We start from the raw sequence: 21,923 nt of genomic DNA on the forward strand, positions 1-21,923 counted from the left end.
GTTTCCTACAGAGGCCTTTGGAAAGCAGAGTCACCCAGTAAGGTCTAGAGGCAGAAACAGAGATGCTACAGCAGTTTCCCATACTATTACTCCTATAGGCCATTGCAGCTGCAAGCCAGGACACTAACGGTCCCATCCAGCCTTCCCTTTCCTCTTCTCTCGGATAGAATATAGTTCCTTCTGGGGCTTCTGACATCCTCATGCTTGTAGCACCTCATATAAGCAGCCTGGTACAGTACTGTCTAGGGGCAGAGGAGAAAACATTGACCACTTTCTGAAAGCATAATTACTTAGAATCATAGACTTTAAAGTCAGAGGGGACCATTACAATCCTCTAGTCTGACCTCCTGTAAAATGCAGGCCACAGAATCTCACCCACCCACTCCTGTAACAAACCCCTAATCTATGTCTGAGCTACTGAAGTCTTCAAATCATGGTTTAAAGACTTCAAGGTGCAGAAAATCCTCCAGCAAGTAACCTGTGCCCTACCTTGCAGAGGAAGGTGAAAAACCCCAAGGGCCTCTGCCAATCTGCCCTGGAGGAAAATTCCTTCCCGACCCCAAATATGGTGATCAGCTAAACCCTGAGCATGTGGGCAAGACTCACCAGCCAGACACCCAGGAAAGAATTCTCTGTAGTAACTCAGATCCCACCCCACCTAACATCCCATCACAGGCCATTGGCATATTTACCACTAATAGTCAATATTTACTGCTAATTGTTTACTACACAGCCCTACTGAACACCAATTGAGAAAGGAGCACAATAATGAAGTACTCTGGTTTCTGTGCGTTTCATAGGGAAAGCCTCTGATGGGAGAGAAAGCCCCCAAACATCTAACCAAATTCTATTCCCAGCTCTGCTACTGATATGCTAAGTGACTCTTGGCAGCTTTCCTATGTCTCGGTTTCCCTTCTGTAGACCAGGGATAAAACTCACACCTCGCAAGGGTTGCAAGGGTTCATGTTTGCAAAGCACAGGGAGGCTGTTGGATGAAGGCTGCTACAGAAGGAGGTGAGGTAATATTAGCAGTGTACACAGCACAACAGCTTACTGTTTTCCTATAAGTTTGGATCAGTGCCTTTCAAGCCAACCTAGTTGCAAAGGGACTGTCTAGCAAGCAGCTTTTAAAGCTATCTATAGCTTCTGGGTCTCCCTAAAATAGGAAAAATTGGCCAATCACAAGCATTCCATGGCTACGTCACATCTAATAGGTGCTGTCAGTATATGATCAAAGACACCTATTGAATTCTGGCAATGAGAGTCCATATAGGCTCTGAGGACCTGTTGACAGTTATTGACTAGCCCATGGCAGTATCAGTGCTCATGCATTCAGAAAGAGGTTAGATATTTGGGAGCATAAGGCATGATCTCTGCCTGAGGTCAGGGACAGGGTTGCTGGTAAAAACAACGGGGAGTTCGGTGGCACCTTAAAGACTAACATTTATTTGGGCATAAGCTTTCATGGGTAAAAACCCACTTCTTCAGATACTTCAGGAGTGCTGGTGCTGCCCTGGGGTTGATGTTATTGGGGAATTGGTCAGGGATGCTGACTGGGCCATGGTGCTGGTCGCCAAGTCCTTCCCACATCCACAGTTGTGAAGTGTCCATAGCTCCAAGCCCTGACTGCAAGAATATGGGGCCTGTGACCTGCAGGATGGAGGGAAAGGTCTATTCTGTTTCCTTGGTTCAAATCTTCATCCCCCTACATTAGATGAGGAGCCATCCCACTTGTCTCCAGCTCACAGGCATATGAAGATCCTGGAGACACATGGGAAAACACCCTGATCAATAGGCTAGGGGAGGGGGTTCAGGTGGGGCTCATGGGAATAGCTAGGAGAGGGTGCAGGTCAAAAGAATTTTAAAATCTCATCAATTTCCCATGTTTCCCATTAGATTATAGAATAAAAGAAAATACCTGCTTTGTTTACTACAGGAATTCACATGCCATTGCAGAGGTCAGCTGCTCCAGCCCACCTCAACTTACACAAATGCTGGCTGCAGCCATGACTTCTCAGTAACATCTATTCCCACACAGCCTCCCCTTACATAGAGAACAGCTGTGCCCAGACACACTTAACGCAGAACCTGGTTACATCCATGACTCCTCAGCCACCCTTCCCCTCACCAAGAATCTAACTCTGGAAATAGGTCTGATCTCATTGTGTATTGGAAGGATCCCCATTTTTCTGCCTCACAATTTATGCTTCTTAGGCAGCAAGCAACCTCTCCACCCACAGGCTAGTCCTAGGTGGGTGGGAACAAAGATCTGGGAGTGATCTGCTGAGCTCCCCTCACATATTAGCTTCTGTGGGCAGATCACTGTTATCTTCCCTCCTCCTTTGCAAAGCAAAGGAAGTGGTGCAGAGAATGGCAGAGAGTAGGAGGAAACTAACTGAAGGGCCTAGGTAGGGTCTTCCTGGGAGCATTGGGGCAGTTAGCTAAAGAAAACAGCATGCACTTGAGCCAGATTTTGAAAGGAGCTTTGTGCACCCAACATGCTAAACTTTATTGAAAATCTAGTCGATAATGTCTAGGACAGTAGTGCCAAACATCTGGCCCATGGACCATATCCAGGCTACTTGATGCATTTATATGGCCTGCACAGTTTATGGTGGTTCTGCAGAATCTGTTTTCATTTTAAAAAGTTTCGAGCCCTCACAATTGCAAAGGAAACCTTCCAAACACAAAGGGAGTGTAACCAATGCAGTGTGACCTTCCTGGGTCTGCAGACAGCCTGACACAATGACCGAGAGGTAGGAACCCCCCCATCCTTCAGCCATTTCACTAGGGGTTGACACTAAAGCCTTCAGAGGCTTACATTTTACAGATCTCAGAGTAGCAGCCGTGTTCGTCTGTATTCGCAAAAAGAAAAGGAGGACTTGTGGCACCTTAGAGACTAAGGTGTTAGTCTCTAAGGTGCCACAAGTCCTCCTTTTTTTTTTTTTTTTGCGAATACAGACTAACACGGCTGCTACTCTGAAACCTGTCATTATGCAAGGCACTGAATTTAGCCGTATAGAGTGGAAATCTGTCAACTTCATGAAAAAACTCGCACAGATACAGACAGACATCATCTTCCTCTCCAAATGCAAACAGATGGCCATCGTACCAAAAGGACTGAAGGTAAAAAATCCATTACGATCTACATGCCACACAGACTCTGCTGACAGCTTGTGCCACACACGCTCAAAGGAACTGCGGAACCACCTGATCAACATCCTCTACAGCAAACAGGGAAAGATTAAGAATGAGCTCTCAAAACTGGATCCTCTCATTGTTAGTCGCTAAGGTGCCACAAGTACTCCTTTTCATTTTACAGATCGGCATTAACTATTTCATTGCTGATCATTTTAGTAGGGGGATTTGAAGCCCCTGGGGGGTGGAATGCGGAGCTGGTGCAGCAAAGCGAATGCAGAGGGGAGAAAGCAGAGGGGAGAGGCAGGAGGGAGGGAGAGAAACCGAGAAGGGGGAGGAAGGAAGAGCAGGACTAGCACTGGTCCCAGGGCGAGTGTAGGTCCTCTCTGCCTGGGGGGGACATGCAACAAGGCACTGAAAGAATAGCGCTGCGGCTGATGATGGGGGATACTTTGTGCCTCTGCCCCCCAGTTAACGGCACTGGGAGACCCTCTGGGGAGGGGACTCGCGGCGGGGCTCCACAGTCCGAACGGCAGCCGGCTCCAGGAGCTGAGCCACGCGCCGCACCGCGACAGGCGCTAGGACCCGGGGTGGGGGCCGGCGCACGGAGGCGCTCACACCTGCTCGGCCACATCAGCTGGGGCGAGCCCCGGGGGGGCGGGGGCGCGGGCGCGGGCGCGCACCCAGCCCGCGAGCGGAGCAGCCTCGCCCAAGGTGCCCGCGTGCGCCTAGTCCCCGCCCCGTGCCCACGCGGAGCCAGCGGCGGGCGGCTCCTGCTCGGCTCTCCCCTCCCCTCCCCCGCCGCAGAGCCCCGCGCAGCCGGTCTCCGGTGACGACGCCGCCGCGGCCCGCCGGGGCGCACGGGCAAGGCGGGCGGCGCGCCATGGACCCGGAGAGGCCGCCCGGCGCTGCTGCCGGCGGGGCGCAGCCTGCCCGCCGGGTCCGCTGTGTGCCGAGCCCCCCCGCGCCGGGACAGGGCCACCTGCACGGCGCCGTCTAGGACGGGCACCTCTCCCTGCCCTGGATCCGCAACTTCCCCGCGTGGACCCGTCTCCGCCAACTCCTCGGCGCCGGCTGGAGCCCGTGGGACGTTCCCTGCACGGCCGCCCCCCTCCTCGGGCCGTTTGGAAGAGACACCGCTTCAGTTGCCTGAATTTGATGCTCTTTGTTTTGTTTTAAACCGAATCAAGCCAGCTCTCTGCAGCCCACCCTCATTGGCCTCGGCTCGCCGTTCGCTAGGAGCCTCTGCTGTTGTCCGTATCTAGGGTACAATTGCCGCGTGACCGGCAGAAGCCGCCAAGCTCTGGGGTGAAAGGGAGGAAGGGGTACAGCCCAGGCTCTTTCCTCGACTGATTCAACGCACTACACGTTGCCCCTCGTACCAGGCTGCATCCCAGAGAGAGAGAGCGCGCCTGCTGAAAAAGGATGGTTCTCAAAGGCGCCTGGGCTGAACAGGGTTAACTCAGCCCTGCATTAAACACTTCTGGGGCTCAAGGAAGGGGAGAATGGCTCAGAGCTGATAAGACTGGAGAGGCTGGGCTTCCAAGGATGGACAACACGTGCGAGGGTCCCATCGGGGAATGTTCAGACCAACCCCCTCTTGAGGAAGAAACCAGGGAACCCCCTGTATCCCCCAAGACAAAGCCACCATTCAGTATCATCTTCTCCACACTTCTCTTCTGTGGCGAGTGTGTGGCTGCTGGATTCCTGTGTTCCTCCTACAGTCACTCTGATGATCACTTCTGGCTTGCGATGACCATTCTCTTCATGCTGTATCCATCCATCATGGTCCAGCTGACCCTCATTTTTGTCCACAGGGATTTGACCAGTGACAAGCCACTGGTGTTACTGATGCACATGCTACAGTTGGGGCCTGTCATCAGGTGAGCAGCATGAATACCTCCCCACCACCAGTGTAATACATATCCCCCCCCCCCCCCCCCCAGCCCCAATGAACTAGGGATGAGATGATCTGTTCCCTGAGTCAGTCAGCTATACACTGGGACACTGTTTTGACCAGGGAAGCTTCTTGTACAGAGTTCTCATAGGGGATGATGTAGGAGCACTGGCTGTGGTAGAGCTCTCCGCCATTACAGTTCTACCCTGCTAAGGGTTACTGTTTGTATAGTGACAGGTTTCAGAGTAGCAGCCGTGTTAGTCTGTATTCGCAAAAAGAAAAGGAGTACCCATGGCACCTTAGAGAAGTGAGCTGTAGCTCACGAAAGCTTATGCTCTAATAAATTTGTTAGTCTCTAAGGTGCCACGGGTACTCCTTTTCTGTTTGTATAGTGCTTTGCCAGTGGAAAGCATTCTGAGGGCTAATATTACTGTTACTAGAGAGGCTCTCTTGGGAGTAAAAAGAAAAGGAGTACTTGTGGCACCTTAGAGACTAACAAATTTATTTGAGCATAAGTTTTCGTGAGCTACAGCTCACTTCATCGGATGCATTTGGTGGAAAATACAGAGGGGCCCTCTGTATTTTCCACCAAATGCATCCGATGAAGTGAGCTGTAGCTCACGAAAGCTTATGCTCAAATAAATTTGTTAGTCTCTAAGGTGCCACAAGTACTCCTTTCTTTTTGCGAATACTAACACAGCTGCTACTCTGAAACCTCTCTTGGGAGTGGTGTAGTAGCAGCTCTGGCTGTGGGTAAGTTCTTAGCTGCCCCAGTCCCTGTGGGGAGAGGTGTAGGAGCTGTGGGGTAGTTCCTAGATATTTCCCTGTGGTACATGCTAGCTATAGGTGCTAGGAGCTCAGAGATAATGCAAAAGGAAACCAAATGCAGTATACAGGAGATTGCAACCTGTTTCCTCCTGTCTACAGCAAGGCAAGAGTAGTTATGAAAGGTCAGATAAACAAACCGGTTTTAGGCTTGGATTCAGCTGCCTTACAAAAAATAGACTCTGTAACTTAGCAAAACCTCATGAGGCTGAGACAGTTCATTATCTCAAAATAACAGGTTTCAGAGTAGCAGCCGTGTTAGTCTGTATTTGCAAAAAGAAAAGGAGTACTTGTGGCACCTTAGAGACGAACAAATTTATTAGAGCATAAGCTTTCGTAAGCTACAGCTCACTTCATCGGATGCATTTGGTGGAAAATACAGAGGGGAGATTGATATACACACACAGAGAACATGAAACAATGGGTTTATCATACACACTGTAAGGAGAGTGATCACTTAAGATAAGCCATCACCAGCAGCAGAGGGGGGAAAGGAGGAAAACCTTTCATGGTGACAAGCAAGGTAGGCTATTTCAAGCAGTTAACAAGAATATCTGAGGAACAGTGGGAGGTGGGGTGGGGGGGAGAAATAACATGGGGAAATTGTTTTACTTTGTGTAATGACTCATCCATTCCCAGTTTCTATTCAAGCCTAAGTTAATTGTATCCAGTTTGCAAATTAATTCCAATTCAGCAGTCTCTCATTGGAGTCTGGTTTTGAAGCTTTTTTGTTGAAGGTTAGCCACTCTCAGGTCTGTAATCGAATGACCAGAGAGATTGAAGTGTTCTCCAACTGGTTTTTGAATGTTATAATTCTTGATGTCTGATTTGTGTCCATTCATTCTTTTACGTAGAGATTGTCCAGTTTGACCAATGTACATGGCAGAGGGGCATTGCTGGCACATGATGGCATATATCACATTGGTAGATGCGCAGGTGAACGAGCCTCTGATAGTGTGGCTGATGTGATTAGGCCCTATGATGGTGTCCCCTGAATAGATATGTGGACAGAGTTGGCAACGGGCTTTGTTGCAAGGATAGGTTCCTGGGTTAGTGTTTTTGTTGTGTGGTGTGTGGTTACTGGTGAGTATTTGCTTCAGATTGGGGGGCTGTCTGTAAGCAAGGACTGGCCTGTCTCCCAAGATCTGTGAGAGTGATGGGTCGTTCTTCAGGATAGGTTGTAGATCCTTGATGATGCGTTGGAGAGGTTTTAGTTGGGGGCTTAAGGTAATGGCTAGTGGCGTTCTGTTATTTTCTTTGTTGGGCCTGTCCAGTAGTAGGTGACTTCTGGCTACTCTTCTGGCTCTGTCAATCTGTTTCTTCACTTCAGCAGGTGGGTATTGTAGTTGTAGGAATGCATGATAGAGATCTTGTAGGTGTTTGTCTTTGTCTGAGGGGTTGGAGCAAATGCGGTTGTATCGTAGAGCTTGGCTGTAGACAATGGATTGTGTGGTATGATCTGGATGAAAGCTAGAGGCATGTAGGTAGGAATAGCGGTCAGTAGGTTTCTGATATAGGGTGGTGTTTATGTGACCATCGCTTATTAGCACTGTAGTGTCCAGGAAGTGGATCTCTTGTGTGAACTGGTCCAGGTTGAGGTTGAGGCTGGGATGGAAATTGTTGAAATCATGGTGGAATTCCTCAAGGGCTTCTTTTCCATGGGTCCAGATGATGAAGATGTCATCAATGTAGCACAAGTAGAATAGGGGCATTAGGAGACGAGAGCTGAGGAAGCGTTGTTCTAAGTCAGCCATAAAAATGTTGGCATACTGTGGGGCCATGCGGGTACCTATCGCAGTGCCGCTGATTTGAAGGTATACATTGTCCCCAAATGTGAAATAGTTATGGGTGAGGACAAAGTCACAAAGTTCAGCCACCAGGTTAGCCGTGACATTATCGGGGATACTGTTCCTGACGGGCTTGTAGTCCATCTTTGCGTGGAATGTTGGTGTAGAGGGCTTCTACATCCATAGTGGCTAGGATGGTGTTTTTCGGAAGATCACCAATGGATTGTAGTTTCCTCAGGAAGTCAGTGGTGTCTCGAAGATAGCTGGGAGTGCTGGTAACGTAGGGCCTGAGGAGGGAGTCTACATAGCCAGACAATCCTGCTGTCAGGGTGCCAATGCCTGAGATGATGGGGCGTCCAGGATTTCCAGGTTTATGGATCTTTCCTTGCTTGTCACCATGAAAGGTTTTCCTCCTCCCCCCCCCCCCCGCTGCTGGTGATGGCTTATCTTAAGTGATCACTCTCCTTACAGTGTGTATGATAAACCCATTGTTTCATGTTCTTTGTGTGTGTATATCAATCTCCCCTCTGTATTTTCCACCAAATGCATCCGATGAAGTGAGCTGTAGCTCACGAAAGCTTATGCTCTAATAAATTTGTTCGTCTCTAAGGTGCCACAAGTACTCCTTTTCTTTTTATCTCAAAATAGCTTCTGTTTTCTCTCTTCCTTCTTTACCCAAGGACAGGCTCAGAAGAATAAAGCCCTGGAGATTTCCTCTTCTCCTTCTAACCGCAATGGAAATAAACCACAGGAGCTTCCTACCCAGTCATCTCCCCCAAAGACAGTGGCCACTGGAACCTACCCACGCAGCTTCCTGTCCCACCCCATCCAGACTAAATGCTTACTGCCTCTCTGTAAGGGGAGGTCTGCAGTGAACTGTTCTCAGCACCCAGGCTGTCTAACAAAGGCTCCTTTTTCATGATTGCTTTTTGCACTTCTTGTCCCCTCTGAGTTAGTTGGCCAAAAGAGACAGGGAATTGCCTTATGAAGTCTGTGTAGTCGCAGCTGTAGGGCACGGGGGCGCGGGGGGGGTGAATTCTGTTGCTGGGGCTGTTTCCGAGCTCAGATGTGAATAAGGTGTGGCTGGGAGCCCTGTGTCTGACTGAGGGAAGGCAGCTATCACCTTGGGCTTAATGATGTGGGAAGGATGAGATGGGGAGACATGGGACAAGGAATGGAAGAGCATTGATGCAAATGGGTGAGTTTTGGAACAGAAAAATCCTAGGAGCGGGGAGACACCCAGGCTGCTGTAGCCACAGGCGCAAGGGAGAGAGGAGGAGCTGGGTGCAGTAAACAGGAAGGGAAGAAGCCTAGGTCTCATTCCTAGAGAATGACAGTGATGCCTCCTTCCAGGCAGGAATGCACCCCTCCCCAAGTTAGCTCTGTCTGCTCCAGCAAGACAGCCTATTTTCACATACCTAGGTTGTGGGAAAGCCATGATGGCTGCATCAGAGCTCGCTAAAAAAAAAAATAAAGCTTTTAAAACCAGTTTCTGTTTTCAGCTGGGCTGAGGAACAGGCTAGGTGTGTCCCTTCCAGCCTGCCCCCTGTGAGGGTGTCGGTGGCCCTGGGATGTACCCAGGTGGTGTTCAGGTGTCTCCGTGGAGAATTCTTGGGAAGGAGATGAGCAGGACAATATGGCATATCTAGCTGGCATCTAAACAACTAACTCAGAGCCCTCCACTTCACGTGGAAACCACAAACCCCCAGGGATTCAGAGCTGCTACATCCTCTGACAGGAAGCAAAGAATGAAGGAGTATCAGGGTGTCCCTCAGCACGTGATGCTTCAGCTCTAATGGGATAATGCTGTCCTTGATTCAATATCCAGGTTTTTGGGGACTTCCATCAGGCCATTTGATCAGGAGGAGAGAGTTATTTTAAGGCTAAATTTCCACTGCCAGTTCTAACAGTAGCATAAATTGTATCAGTGAGTAGAAGCCATCTGCAGGGCCTCTCTGATCCCACACCTTGCACCAAATGGCTAACTCATCTTGCTGTGCAGACTCTATTTGCGTGAAAGCACACAGCCGGATCTCTTTACAATGGAATGATGCTGCAAATGACCCCCATCCATTTCAGCAGCAAGAGGCCAAATGTAGAGTGTCTGTAATGCCTTCTGTTATGATGTCTGCAGGCACGTGGCTGTACTGAGAGGAGCCTTGGAACGTTCTAGAGAGACTTGTCTGCAAACCCTTTCAGGTGCAGCCCCGGAGTCCAAACCACTGAATCTCACCTGGTTTCACGGAGTCATACATTGGCTCTGGGCTCACTGGAAACTGATCCTTTAGGATGAATGTGGCTTCAGTTCAGAGTTTGCAACACAACATGTAACCAGGCGAGGCTCAGGTCCCATAAGAGAAGTGGTGTAGAGATTTAATTCCACTTGGTCTGAAAAATGGTGACTTCTCTTGACCATTGATTTGTCCTAATAAAGTTTTCCATTATCGGTCCCAGAGCGCATTGGTTTCCAAGCTGAAGCTAGACACATTTAGGTGTTAACTCTCTTCAGCAAACCATTTCTTTCTCTCACACTTACCCTGCCCCCAATGATTTTGATGGATTTGGAGGGTTCAATGGACTTGGAGGAGCTGGAGTTCAAAATACTGAACTGACCTGTCCAAGTGCTGAGAGTAACATAATGGGGATTTCCAAAGAAAACCAAGTGCTGGAATATTTCAGAGATGGATGGTGTAAGAAAGATCTCCAGTGTTGGCAAAACCAACCATAAACTACCACATACAGCATAAGTAGAAGGACTCCCCACTCCCCCAACCCTTCACTTACTCTAAGGGGGCCAGTGAGGACCTGGCTAAGGCAAAGACTCCAGGGTATCTGCTCTCTGGGCTGAAGTAAATCAAACAAAATGCATGGACAGTGCTGCCCTTTGGGGAAAAGGCCATGCTGCCAGAGCTATCATGCCAACAGGTTAGGAAGGGAATCTCTCTCTCACACACTCACTCTCACACTCACTCTCCTGCTCCTTTCAAGCATTTCAGCAGAGCAAAGTGTGTTTTGGGGTGCATTTTTTCCACAATGCAAATATAGTGACCTGCCCCTGGTTTGGGAACAGGGGTGCTGTATGCCTTGTCAAGCTCTCCTTCACTAGTCACCTCCTTGCTAAACTGCTTGAGTGGAATAAACAACCTCCTGCTGGGGAGGATGCCGACAAGGAGAGACTTGCAGAGGAACATGACGGGGTCCCTGATCAGCTGAGCTGATGGGCTGCTTTGTCTGTGCAGGTGCGTGGAGGCCCTGGTGGTTTACTGTTGCTCGGGTCGGCAGGAGGAGCCATACGTTACCATCACACGCAAGAAGAAGTTCAGGAAGGGCTCTGAGGTGGAGCTGGAGCAGGAGGTCGGCCACTCGATCCGCAAGCTGGTCACACACCGCAATGCCTTCAAGCGCATAGCAGTGATCCAGGCCTTCCTGGGCTCCACCCCGCAGCTCACACTGCAGCTGTACATCAGCATCATTGAGATGTGTGTCCCCACTGCCAGAGGTAAAGGAGGAATGGGGCAGCATGGATAGTGACCCATGAGGCTCAAGGTGCAGGCCCAGAAATTTGAGTGCTTATCCAAGTCTATCAGGTCTGCAAATGCACAGTTGAAGTCTCCTAAGAACAGGCTAGTTCTCTAGTTCAACCACCTCTGGAATGGAAGGTGACAGATGTTTAATAGCACATAGCAATGCTTCACCGTGCTTTGGGAGAGCAGGTGAAGAGCAATGCAGTATCCAAATGACACTAGAGGGGAATGTTTAGGTAGCAAACTCAGACTTGTGGGGAAAATCTTTGTGGAGCCTGTTTCATACCAGAGAAAAGCTCCATGGCAGGTAGGTCAGCACACCACTGAATAGGATGCGTTAGGCACTGGCTCGTACAGGTAAGATCTGAGTCTTCTAAACTTGATGTCTCGCCCAAAAAGGGTGGAAAAGAAATATCTCTAGTTCAGTCCCTGGCTTATTTTTCCATGCAGGACTCTCTCTCTTGCTCTCTTTCTCATAGAGTAAACCCCTGTAGGCGAGGGAAGGATGGCCTAGTGGATAGGGCACTGGAATGGGGCTCAGGACACCTGGGTTCAATTCCTGTCTCAGCCATTGACTGCCTGTGTGACCTTACAGAGTCACCTGTGCCTCAGTTCCCCAACAGTCAATTGGGGATAATGCTTCCTACTCCATAGGGGTGTTGTGAGGCTAAAATCCATGAACCAATGTGAGGTGCTCTGGTACCGTGGTCCTGAAGGCCATAAACGTAGATCCCCATCTCCGCTAGGGGCATAGTGAGGTAGGGCTTTAACATCTCCCTTCATGTGATACTATTGCCTCTCTCTCCTTTGGAAGCTGCTTCCATTCCAGAGTTCATCTTACTGTTACGTATATTTTAAAAGAATTTTTCGTAGTCTCGTTTAAATCATCCCATATGGTCTGGTCTTGCTGGTGCAGCCACGTCTTAGATAAGTTCATATGACGTCCATGGAAAAAGTCTCTAAAGCTCTTAGGATCCAGGCAAGGAAACAAACTCCAAACCAAAATAAACCTTAATTTAAGCTAATAGTATAAACGATGATGAGGAAATTGGGTTTTATCCAATCAGTTGCTATTCCTAATGTACAATGAGTGCTGTGTTTAGTGACTCTCTGCTTATAAAATCCTGAGAGCTACTGTCTCAGTCTCATTTAATAGAATTAGAGGGTGAGCGCCTCATTCGTGCTTTAAGCCATTCATGCTGCATAAAAGGGCAGGAGCAGTATAAAGAGGCCCTAAATACTCTGCTTCCAGCATGGAAGGATTCCCCTGGAAGGGGCACTGTGGAAGATAAGGCTATCTCCTAGGACCCCCTTGCAAGTTGGGGTGTAGTGGTTGTGCTGGGGCAGGAGGGGTGTGCCGAAGTGAGGCCACAGCTTGCACCACTGAGGAGATTTGGGGGAAGCTATGGTGACTCTGAGAGGCACAGTACAGAATCTCAGCCAGAGTGAGTCCCACAAGTCCATATCCTTGGCTGGTGTAATTCATGGTAGCCCCATTGACTTAGCAGCATTGTTGATTTCACTGGCCAGGGATGGGGGCCATAAATTTCAACTGGATTGCTCCCATGAGTAAAGTTAAGCATGGACCTGGCCCAGGACTGGTAAAGTAAATTGGATTTGGGTAGGGAAGGTGATCTCATGGGTAAGGTGCAGGTGAGGAAGGGAGGAGACTTAGGTCCTTGTGTAGCTCTGACACACATTTTCCATGTGACCTAGAGCAAGCTCTAACCTGTGACTCAGTTTTCCCCATCTGTAAAATGAAGATAACAGCATGTACCTACCTCCTGCAGGTGTGGCGAGGCTAGATTAACTAACGTTTGTGAAGCGCTGTGAGATCTGCAGATAGAAGAAGCTCTAGAAGCACAAAGTAGTAGTACTGTAGCTAATTTACAAAAAGAAAAGGAGTACTTGTGGCACCTTAGAGACTAACAAATAAATTTGTTAGTCTCTAAGGTGCCACAAGTACTCCTTTTCTTTTTGCGAATACAGACTAACACGGCTGCTACTCTGAAACCTGTAGCTAATTTAGTACAACTTAAGCCTACTATTGTTAAAGTCAAAGGGAGGTTTTCCATTGACTGGGAGCAGGATTAGGCATATAATCAGTAAATGTGTAAACCAAGCTTTCCAATTCCTCATGTATATAATGTAACCTCCTGATACAGTGGCTCTCAACCTTTCCAGGCTACTGTGCCCCTTTTTGAAATCTGATTTGTCTTGCATATCCCAAGTTTCACCTTACTTAAAAACTACTTGCTTATAAAATCAGACATATGAATACAAAAGTGTCACAGCACACTATTGCTGAAAAATTACTCGCTTTCTCATTTTTACCATAGCATTATAAAATAAATAAATTGGAATATAAATATTGTACTTACATTTCAGTGTATAATATATAGAGCAGTATAAACAAGTCATTGTCTGTATGAAATTTTAGTTTGTACTGACTTTGCTAGTGCTTTTTATGTAGCCTATTGTAAAACTAGGCAAATATCTAGATGAGTTGATGTACTCCCTGGAAGACCTTTGCATTACTCCCCAGGGATACATATACCTCTGGTTGAGAACCACTGTCCTAATGTAACTGGGATCTAAAACTGGTGTTTATCACTAGTTTACATAAAAGTTTACTAGTTCAGAAAGTGGAGATTTCCATTCCTATGTATGTCACATATGCCTTAAGCTGCTAAACACTTGGCCCTGGTCTACACTTGGGGGGGGCACGGTCGACCTAAAATATGCAACTTCAGCTACGCAAATAGCGTAGCTGAAGTTGGCGTACCTTAGGTCGACTTACCTGGCCATTAGGACAGCGGCAAGTTGATTGCTGCCGCTCCCCCGTTGACTCCGCATCCGCCTCTTGTGAGCTAGAGTTCCAGAGTCCACGGGGAGCGCATTTGGGGATCGATTTATTGCGTCTAGACGAGACGCAATAAATCGATCCCCGATAGATCAATCACTACCTGCCGATCTGGTGGGTAGTGAAGACCTACACACCCAAAGGGGCGTGAAAATTATTAGGAGAATGACACCCAGTTTCCACTGACCTTCATGTTCACGTGCAATTTAAGGTTTCGTGCAATGAGCAGTTTTCCAGGTCACAAATAATGCATTGCTCTCTAGGAAAGAAGAGATTATTCACAAAGCACAGAAAGAAACTCTCCTTTTCATTCCGTGAGGCCCTTCCAGGGTCTACCTGCACACTCTGTACCCTCTGTAACTGTAAAACACTCTGGGTCCCACACTGTGGTCCATGCATCACTGGGGACTTGCTGGTGGTTCATGGAGAGTCAACTAGCCAGACTATGCTGCCTGCCTTCCTTGCAGGACTGCTAAAAGCACCTTTTCCCCCTAGTGTTACTTTTGTACATAAGCCAGTGCCATAGTTGCCCAGGGATGCTGTGTGATCATGAATGTGAGGGAAAGGGTCCCCTAGAAAGTCTCCATTAAGGTCTGATCCATACTACGAAAATGTTTGAGAAGCTCTGGAATAAAACCTCTGGCCATTTCAGCAACAGATGCAGGAAAGTAACCCTAGCTCAGGGATTTGCATAGGGAGCTTGTCTGTACATCTTGAATCTACATGCCACAGTAGTAAATACATCATTTACTCACTACACCTGAGATCAAAAGCAATTTTCCTTTATGGCTGCAGCACAGTTTCCCAGTCCAGGCTGAACTAGAGTGACCAGCTATGTTTCCTGTATATAAAGGCTGACTTTGTAACAGAGGACAAAAGCTCACTCCTCCCACATGTACTACAGTACACTGATATCATAATATATGATCTTTTGCCTGGCTACTGCTGAAACATGAGACAAAGTATGTCCTGCATTGACTTGCTATGGCTCATAGGACATTAGTCCCTAAATACGGGTGGACAGAGACTTGCTTAAACATAACTCTCCTAGCAGAGATTGCCCCGTGGCAAGTCTGCAGCCACTTTCTTGCCTAGTTTATAGCTGTGTTAGGTGCAGATGCAAACTATCACAGCAATAATTGTGTCTCATGACTGATTCCAATGCAGTTACAAGCCTCAGTTTCGACAGGGCCTCGGTGGGTTACAGTTGTAGAGACAGAAGCAGGATTCATGGCTGTCCTGCCTCCTGCCCTTGTTGCTACTGCACTAACTACCTAGGTGCTTATACCACACCAGTCCCCATTGTATTTGAGCACCTGGGCTACCAGATCTTTCCCAGTTACAGCTGCACAACCCCAGCCAAGAGCAGAATTTTGTCCTAACTCAGAGGTCTTAAGCCAAATTCAGGCCTAGCTGACACAGGGGCAGCCATGATTCTGGGCCTGCTGACAGCTGGGCTCAACTGAATCTCCTTTCTGGAGTGACATGGGGTTTGTTAGCTATCTGAATTAGTGAGGTGGGATGAGGGGTAGATGGTACATTAACCTATTGCTGAGCACCCACTCACCCAGCAGGAAAGAAGGAATGCAAATGTTCCTACTTATTCTGGGCAGAAGAGGGTCCTGGGTGGCTACACTTATAGATACAGGAACAAGAAAGAGGCTTGCTGGGGCAGATTTAGGATACGCAGGACATACTGTCTTCACCAGGCTGTTCTTGGCTGGGACAGTCCTTTCCCATTTGGGATCTAGCTAACCAGACTCTTTCTGTCCCTCACCTGCAGCTGCTGAAGGCCCCTGATGCCGCCTGCGACAAGCTATTCCTCCCCTGCCCCTCGCCCATTCCCAGCTCCTTTTCATACCACTGTGAGCCATTCTGCCCTAGTGCCAGTTCCAAACCTCTGCTCCCACCCTCCATGAGTCATCCCTCCCAAGCGCCTGCTTTAATTGGGCATGAGTTGTCCCTCCACAGTACCCTGACCACGCCGAAACCTTTGTGCCTGACACAGAGTCTGATTGGAGCGTGGGGCAGAGGGGAAGACATGGACTAGAGCAGCATGTGTGCATTGCCCTGTGTAACCTCTAACCATCCATGGTCACCATCTTTCTTCCCTCCTGTGCAGCCGTCCTGATGGGCATCTGCCTGATATCGGTCACCTATGGGGCGCTGATCTGCAACATCCTGGCCATCCAGATAAAATACGATGACTACAAGGTCCAGCTGCGGCCGCTGGCATTCATCTGTATCGTCCTGTGGCGCAGCCTGGAGATCTCCACTCGTGTGGCCGTCCTGGTGCTCTTCTGCAGCGTCTTCAAGCACTGGATCATCCCCATTATACTCGCCAACCTGCTGATCCTCTTCTTCTTGCCATGGGTGCAATTTTGGCATAGCGGTGCCCAGCTGCCTGACAACGTAGAGAAGAACTTTAGCCGGGTGGGCACCGTGGCGGTGCTGTGCTCCTTCACCCTTCTGTACGCTGGCATCAACATATTCTGCTGGTCGGCCGTGCAGCTGAACCTGACCGACCGGGACCTGATAGACAAGGCACAGAGCTGGGGCCGGTTGACCACATACTATGCTGTGCGACTGGCGGAGAATGCTCTCCTGCTTGTCCTCTGGTACTTCTTCAAGACAGATGTGTTTGACTACATCTGCACCCCACTGCTGGTGCTGCAGCTGCTGGTGGGCTACTGCTTGGCGATCTTCTTCATGCTCCTCTTCTTCCAGTACTTGCACCCATGCCGCCAGCTCTTCCAGCACAATGTCTCTGACTTCCTGCAGTGCGTCTGCTGCCAGCGGTGTGCACCAGTCAGGCCCACACAACTCGATGCACCCTGTGAGTCTGGCGTGAGGCATAGCATCGTCTGACGCACGCAGCAGAGGGAGGCAGCAGGTCCAAAACATCCAAAACGACACAGTTGCCGATGTCAATGACCGATGGAAAGCACTTGCCTGGCTCTTGCCAGGTGTCTAGCTGTGACAGGACACTCACACTGCATGAGTAAAGTGTGCACTTGTCCCCACCCCCATCTCCTAATTTGTCAGGAAAGCCCTTGTTTGGGGTCAGAGGGGAGTCCAGTCCCTGACTCTCTGCTCTTCCAGAGCTCCATTCCCCACCAATACACTGCATCAATTGCACACTACAACCTGCAGGGGCCACCCTTCTCTGCCATGAAAGGAGATTTCTGTCTCCAAGTAAGTCCATGCATCCCCGGACACCCTTGCTGCCCAGTGCCTTTGCTTTCACTTCTCAGCTGTACCTCAGCAGAAGGGACATTGTTCATGATTGTGCTCTGTCTTCCCCATTCCCAGTGTTCTCTCTCTGGTTATTACTGTACATTTGTTGAACTCACGATGGATGAATCTTGAAGTTGACATGGTGGGAAATGTTCTGTGTTTTAAAGGAATTGATGCCATTTTGGGTCTGGCTTTTGTCTCTTCTGGTTTTTCGTGGGCAGCATCATGCAGTTGGGTTTGAAGAGGCCGAGAGCTCCAGCGACTCATGCTCACTGGGTGGAGATCAGGGGAATTTTCCTCCTTCCTGCTCTTGGGCCCTAACTGTTCAATAGTGCCCCAGTTAGGTGTGTGTTTATTCCTTTCACTGTGGCTTGTGGTAGTGTATGCTAGTTGAGTCCAAACTGAACACTGGATCCTGCCCCTTCATCCTCTGGGAAAGCCTCGATCGAGATCTTCACAGCTTGGCTCATCTCCAAGATGTCAGCCTGAAAGGCCCCTGAATTCTGGGGAACTCTAGTCTGGTTTCAAACTTCCCTCTGTCTCACCCACATCCAGTTGCAACACCAGCTTTTTTCCACCAAATGCATCCGATGAAGTGAGCTGTAGCTCACGAAAGCTTATGCTCTAATAAATTTGTTAGTCTCTAAGGTGCCACAAGTACTCCTTTTCTTTTTGCGAATACTGACTAACACGGCTGCTACTCTGAAACCTCCTCTAGCTGTTTGTAAAACAAATCTCTGGAGGGAAGAGCTCCCTCTCCAGGGAGACGTGGGGAATGCAGTCTTATGTTTGCAGTGGAGATAACTGCAAATGCTAACATTACTGTCCTTGGCCCAGCAGAGGAGTCTAGATGAAGTACCACATCTCATACCTCAGAGCACAGCATCCAGTATCTGGGTGCACGGAGAGTCTTGTCTAAATATACGTGGCAGTATAGCCCTGAGCCTAGACAGCAGCTGTCCTGGAGGCCAGAGCAAGCCTGAGAGAACACCTCTATGTCACTAGAGCAGCAGTTCCCCAACTTCATTGCACTGTGACCCCCTTCTGACAACAAAAGTTACTATACGACCCCAGGAGGGGGGGACCAAAGGCTGAGCACACCCGAGCCCCACTCCCCCAGGCGGAGCCAAAGCCCGAGCCCCACTGTCCCAGGTTGGGGGATCAAAGCTGAAACCAAGGTCTTCAGCCCTGGATGGGAGATGGGGGGGGTTGTAATTAAAGCCCCACCAGCCAGGGCTGAAGCCCTCAGGCTTCAGCTTCTGCACCCGGACGGTAGGGCTCGGACTTGGCTTTGGCCCTGGGTGGTGAGGCTTGGGCTTCAGCTCCGGGTCCCAGCAGGTCTAACACCAGCCCTGGCAGCCCCATTAAAATGGGGTTGTGATCCACTTTGGGGTCCTGACCCGGTTTGAGAACCACTGCACTAGAGCTCTGAAAAGGAAGGATAGGAGTACACCCCACTCCTGCTAGTCTCGGTGCTCTCACCTAGCATTATGAATATCGGCCCTCAAGTTGGCCCTGACAGCTGGTGGGCAGGAAATGTCGAAAGCAGGGCTAGGCAAACGAAACCAGCCTTGCAACCCAAACCTGCTTAGCCTCTCCACAGAGACACAGCCAGGAGAGAGCAAGGGGATAGCAGGCTCCAACTCTTATCTGTGAACATTTTCTGCACCAGCTGTGGCAGGGGTCGAAGCTTTCCTGATGGGGCTCATGTGCAGGCAGGACATTACTCCCACCAGATGGAAACACAGGCAGATCTAAGCCAGAGAAGGAGGTTTCTCCCTGAATGTGCCCTAACTCAGGGAGCCCTGAAGGGAAGTGTTGCTACAGAAGCAGGTGGAGGAATTGCTAACCTGCATAACCAGTTTTTGAGCATGGGGAGACAAAACAAAGGCTGGCAGCCTATACAGGCAGCCAAGTGCTGCACAGACTATCTGGCTTAGTCATTTGTATTTTACAGAAGTTGAGTCTCAGCTTTGGGGGCAACATAGATAAGAGTTTGGTCCAGCAAAATCAGTCGAGCATGGAGAAGACTGATTAGCCAGCATGGTGGGAGTTGTCCCAGAGGCTAGAGCAATTAGTTAAATACAGGGGATTTCCCACAGCCAACCCTGAGGTGCTGTGCTGGGAACCTCAGACCCCGGAAATGCAGGTGGGAGTGACAGTGGGGAAGGAAGGCCTTTGGGGAAACAGAACCCTGCAGGCTAGTCCCTTCCCTGCTGAATCAGTCTTCATGGCATCACAAACATTCACCAAGCACAGACCTTAGGCCACCCTTTCATTCCCAGATGACAGCAGGTGGTTGGAGAGTTTGGGTTCTTGTAGAAGGCAGGTTACTCATCCATCCGTTTCTGATATGCCCATCACCATGGTCCCTACCTACCCTAAGGTGTGGTATAAATCCTAAACATCTGGGCACCAAATACAAAATGACAAGTTTGTCCCCAGAGACGGAGAGAAGCGCCTGGGCATAAGCCTCCTGCCCTGCAGCATCCTAAGGGTTAACTTCCACTACTCAGGTGCATTCTAAGGTCCTCTCTCACTTGGGAGGTGCATGCCACCCCACTTACTGCCCAAGACCCAGTCCACAGTAGAGGTTTGCCCCAGGTATTGGTGTCTAGCCACTAGCATGGCTGAACTAGTGCATAGCCCTAGTGCTGACTGGCTATGAAAATGCATCAGTGCAGCCTTCCCTGTGCTTACAGGGGTGCTGTCTGTCTACACTGGGGGGTTGTGCCAGTGCAGCTATACCATCGGGTGGTCCCTGATGGTTTAATCCCCAGTGTAGAGGAGACCTGTGCTTTTTTAGAGCCACTAAACACAAGTGTTGGGGAAGGGAAGCTGTGTCCACCTCAGCCCCATGATTATCAGCAGCCTCCCACACAGGCAGGCCAGACTGGCACAGGGGATAGTTCCAGGGGAGATGTAAGGCAGGGGTGGGAATAGGAGGGCACTGCCCTTGAGAGGGGGAGAGAAAAGAAACAGGGCCCATCATCCCCTCCTCTCCTCCCCTCTCTGTCACATTCTCCCCTTACAAAATAGGCGCAAGAGCATGCTACAGTAAAGGGAGGGTTGGGGAAAAACAATATTCACCCCTGGCCATGGCCCCTTTACAGTGTTTTCTAGCTGCCAGCTCCAGTCCCAGCTATGCACTTGCTGGCGCCTGTGTCACAGACAAGGCAGTGCTCTGAGCTGATTTGGGATTGCTGAGTGAGTGTGTGTGTGTGCGCGCATGCTGGAGTGAAAGGGACACTGGCCAAGTACCATGCAGCATTGCAGGGAGCTCCCTTTTTACAGGGAAGCTTTTGTTGTCCCACTCGACATCCAGTAACATCCACCTGGATTTTGTTATTAGTTTTTTTATGGTAGCGCTACAGGGCCCCAACATGGATCAGGGCCCCATTTGTGCTAGGAGCTGTACATATACAGTAGAACCTCAGAGTTACGAACACCAGAGTTACGAACTGACCAGTCAACCACACCTCATTTGGAACTGGAAGTACACAGACAGCAACAGAGACCAAAAAAAGAAAAGAAAGAAAGAAAAGCAAATACAGTTCAGAACTGTGTTAAATTTAAACTACTAAAAATAAAGGGAAAGTTTAAAAAAATTGACAAGGTAAGGAAACTTTCTGTTCTAGTTTCATTTAAATTAAGATGGTTAAAACAGCATTTTTCTTCTGGATAGTAAAGTTTCAAAACTGTATTAAGTCAATGTTCAGTTGTAAACTTTTGAAAGAACAACTATAACATTTTGTTCAGAGTTACGAACAACCTCCATTCCTGAGGTATTCATAACTCTGAGGTTCTACTGTACATAGTAAAAGACAGTCCCTGTATCAAAGAATTTACAATCTAAATAGACAGTGGGGACACAGAGAGGAAAAATTACTTGTACAAAGTCACCCAGCTAATCAGTGACAGAAACAGGCATAGAACCCAGGTGTCCTGATTCCAAATTTGGTACTCTATGCATACTAATTCCCTTTCTTGATCTTCCACTGTTCTGATCACTGTCAGCCTGATTTCTGAGAAATGCTGAGCACCCTTAGCTCCAGCAGAAGTCAGTGAGAACTGCAGGTGTTCAGCAGGTGTGCAAATCAGGCCTAGATGACGCTGCTTCCTGATTCTTATCATAGATATTAGGACTGCAGGTTGACTCCAAGCCCCACTCCCGCAGTAGCAAAGCTGAAACCGTTTAAATTAAACTGTTACAACTAGTTGAACTGTGCAGTCATAGCTTCCCTTTTGTATTTTTCTCATATAACACCTGTGGCAGGGATTGTGGGGGGAGGCAGATGGGGAACAGGATTTGCCTAGCAAACCAGACTACTGAATCTGCTGCCTACCTCCAGCACTATCCGTTGCTTTGGAGGATGGTGAAAAGCCCCATGCAGCACCTGGCCAATTGTGGGAAATCCTTTCTGCATGGAGCAGGGAGTGCATTCTCCCACTTCCCTCAGAAATGGACTCATGTGAGAACACGCTCCACTCCCAAAGATCAATTAGCCCTGGAGAGTACTCCCCCTTTTCCCGCCACACAGAGATGAATTCACTCAGCAGGGGAACATTTTTTTGTGATGTAAACACTTGTCAGTTAAGAACTAATCAAAAGCCAAACACATTCTGGATGGATCACCAAACAGCCACCGGAT

General features: G+C 49.0%; 2 protein-coding genes across 6 annotated transcripts in view; one reads left to right on the plus strand and one right to left on the minus strand.

Annotated features, from left to right (window-relative positions):
- The window catches only part of ARL13A (ADP ribosylation factor like GTPase 13A), a 45,510-nt gene extending 41,313 nt beyond the window's left edge, over positions 1-4,197 (minus strand). For 3 of the 5 annotated variants that reach the window (XM_043492192.1, XM_043492187.1, XM_043492194.1), the window contains exon 1: positions 1,481-2,083. Coding sequence is in view for 1 of the 5 variants with exons in the window: in XM_043492194.1 (XP_043348129.1) it covers positions 1,481-1,611 (131 nt within the window). In the remaining 4 variants the exon portion in view is untranslated. Of the gene's footprint in view, positions 1-1,480; positions 2,084-4,120 lie in introns of those variants that run through there. The other 2 variants (XM_043492188.1, XM_043492197.1) reach the window with 2 other exon arrangements.
- Positions 4,198-4,686: 489 nt separating this feature from the next.
- On the plus strand, positions 4,687-17,450 carry XKRX (XK related X-linked). The gene is made up of 3 exons (XM_038417086.2): positions 4,687-5,021; positions 10,887-11,146; positions 16,157-17,450. Exons 1-3 carry the CDS (start codon positions 4,687-4,689, stop codon positions 16,900-16,902), a joined length of 1,341 nt encoding a protein of 446 aa, XP_038273014.1. The 3' UTR covers positions 16,903-17,450.
- Positions 17,451-21,923: the final 4,473 nt, after the last annotated feature.

The sequence above is a fragment of the Dermochelys coriacea genome, chromosome 9, assembly GCF_009764565.3.
Source record: "Dermochelys coriacea isolate rDerCor1 chromosome 9, rDerCor1.pri.v4, whole genome shotgun sequence".
NCBI classification, from domain to species: Eukaryota; Metazoa; Chordata; order Testudines; family Dermochelyidae; genus Dermochelys; species Dermochelys coriacea.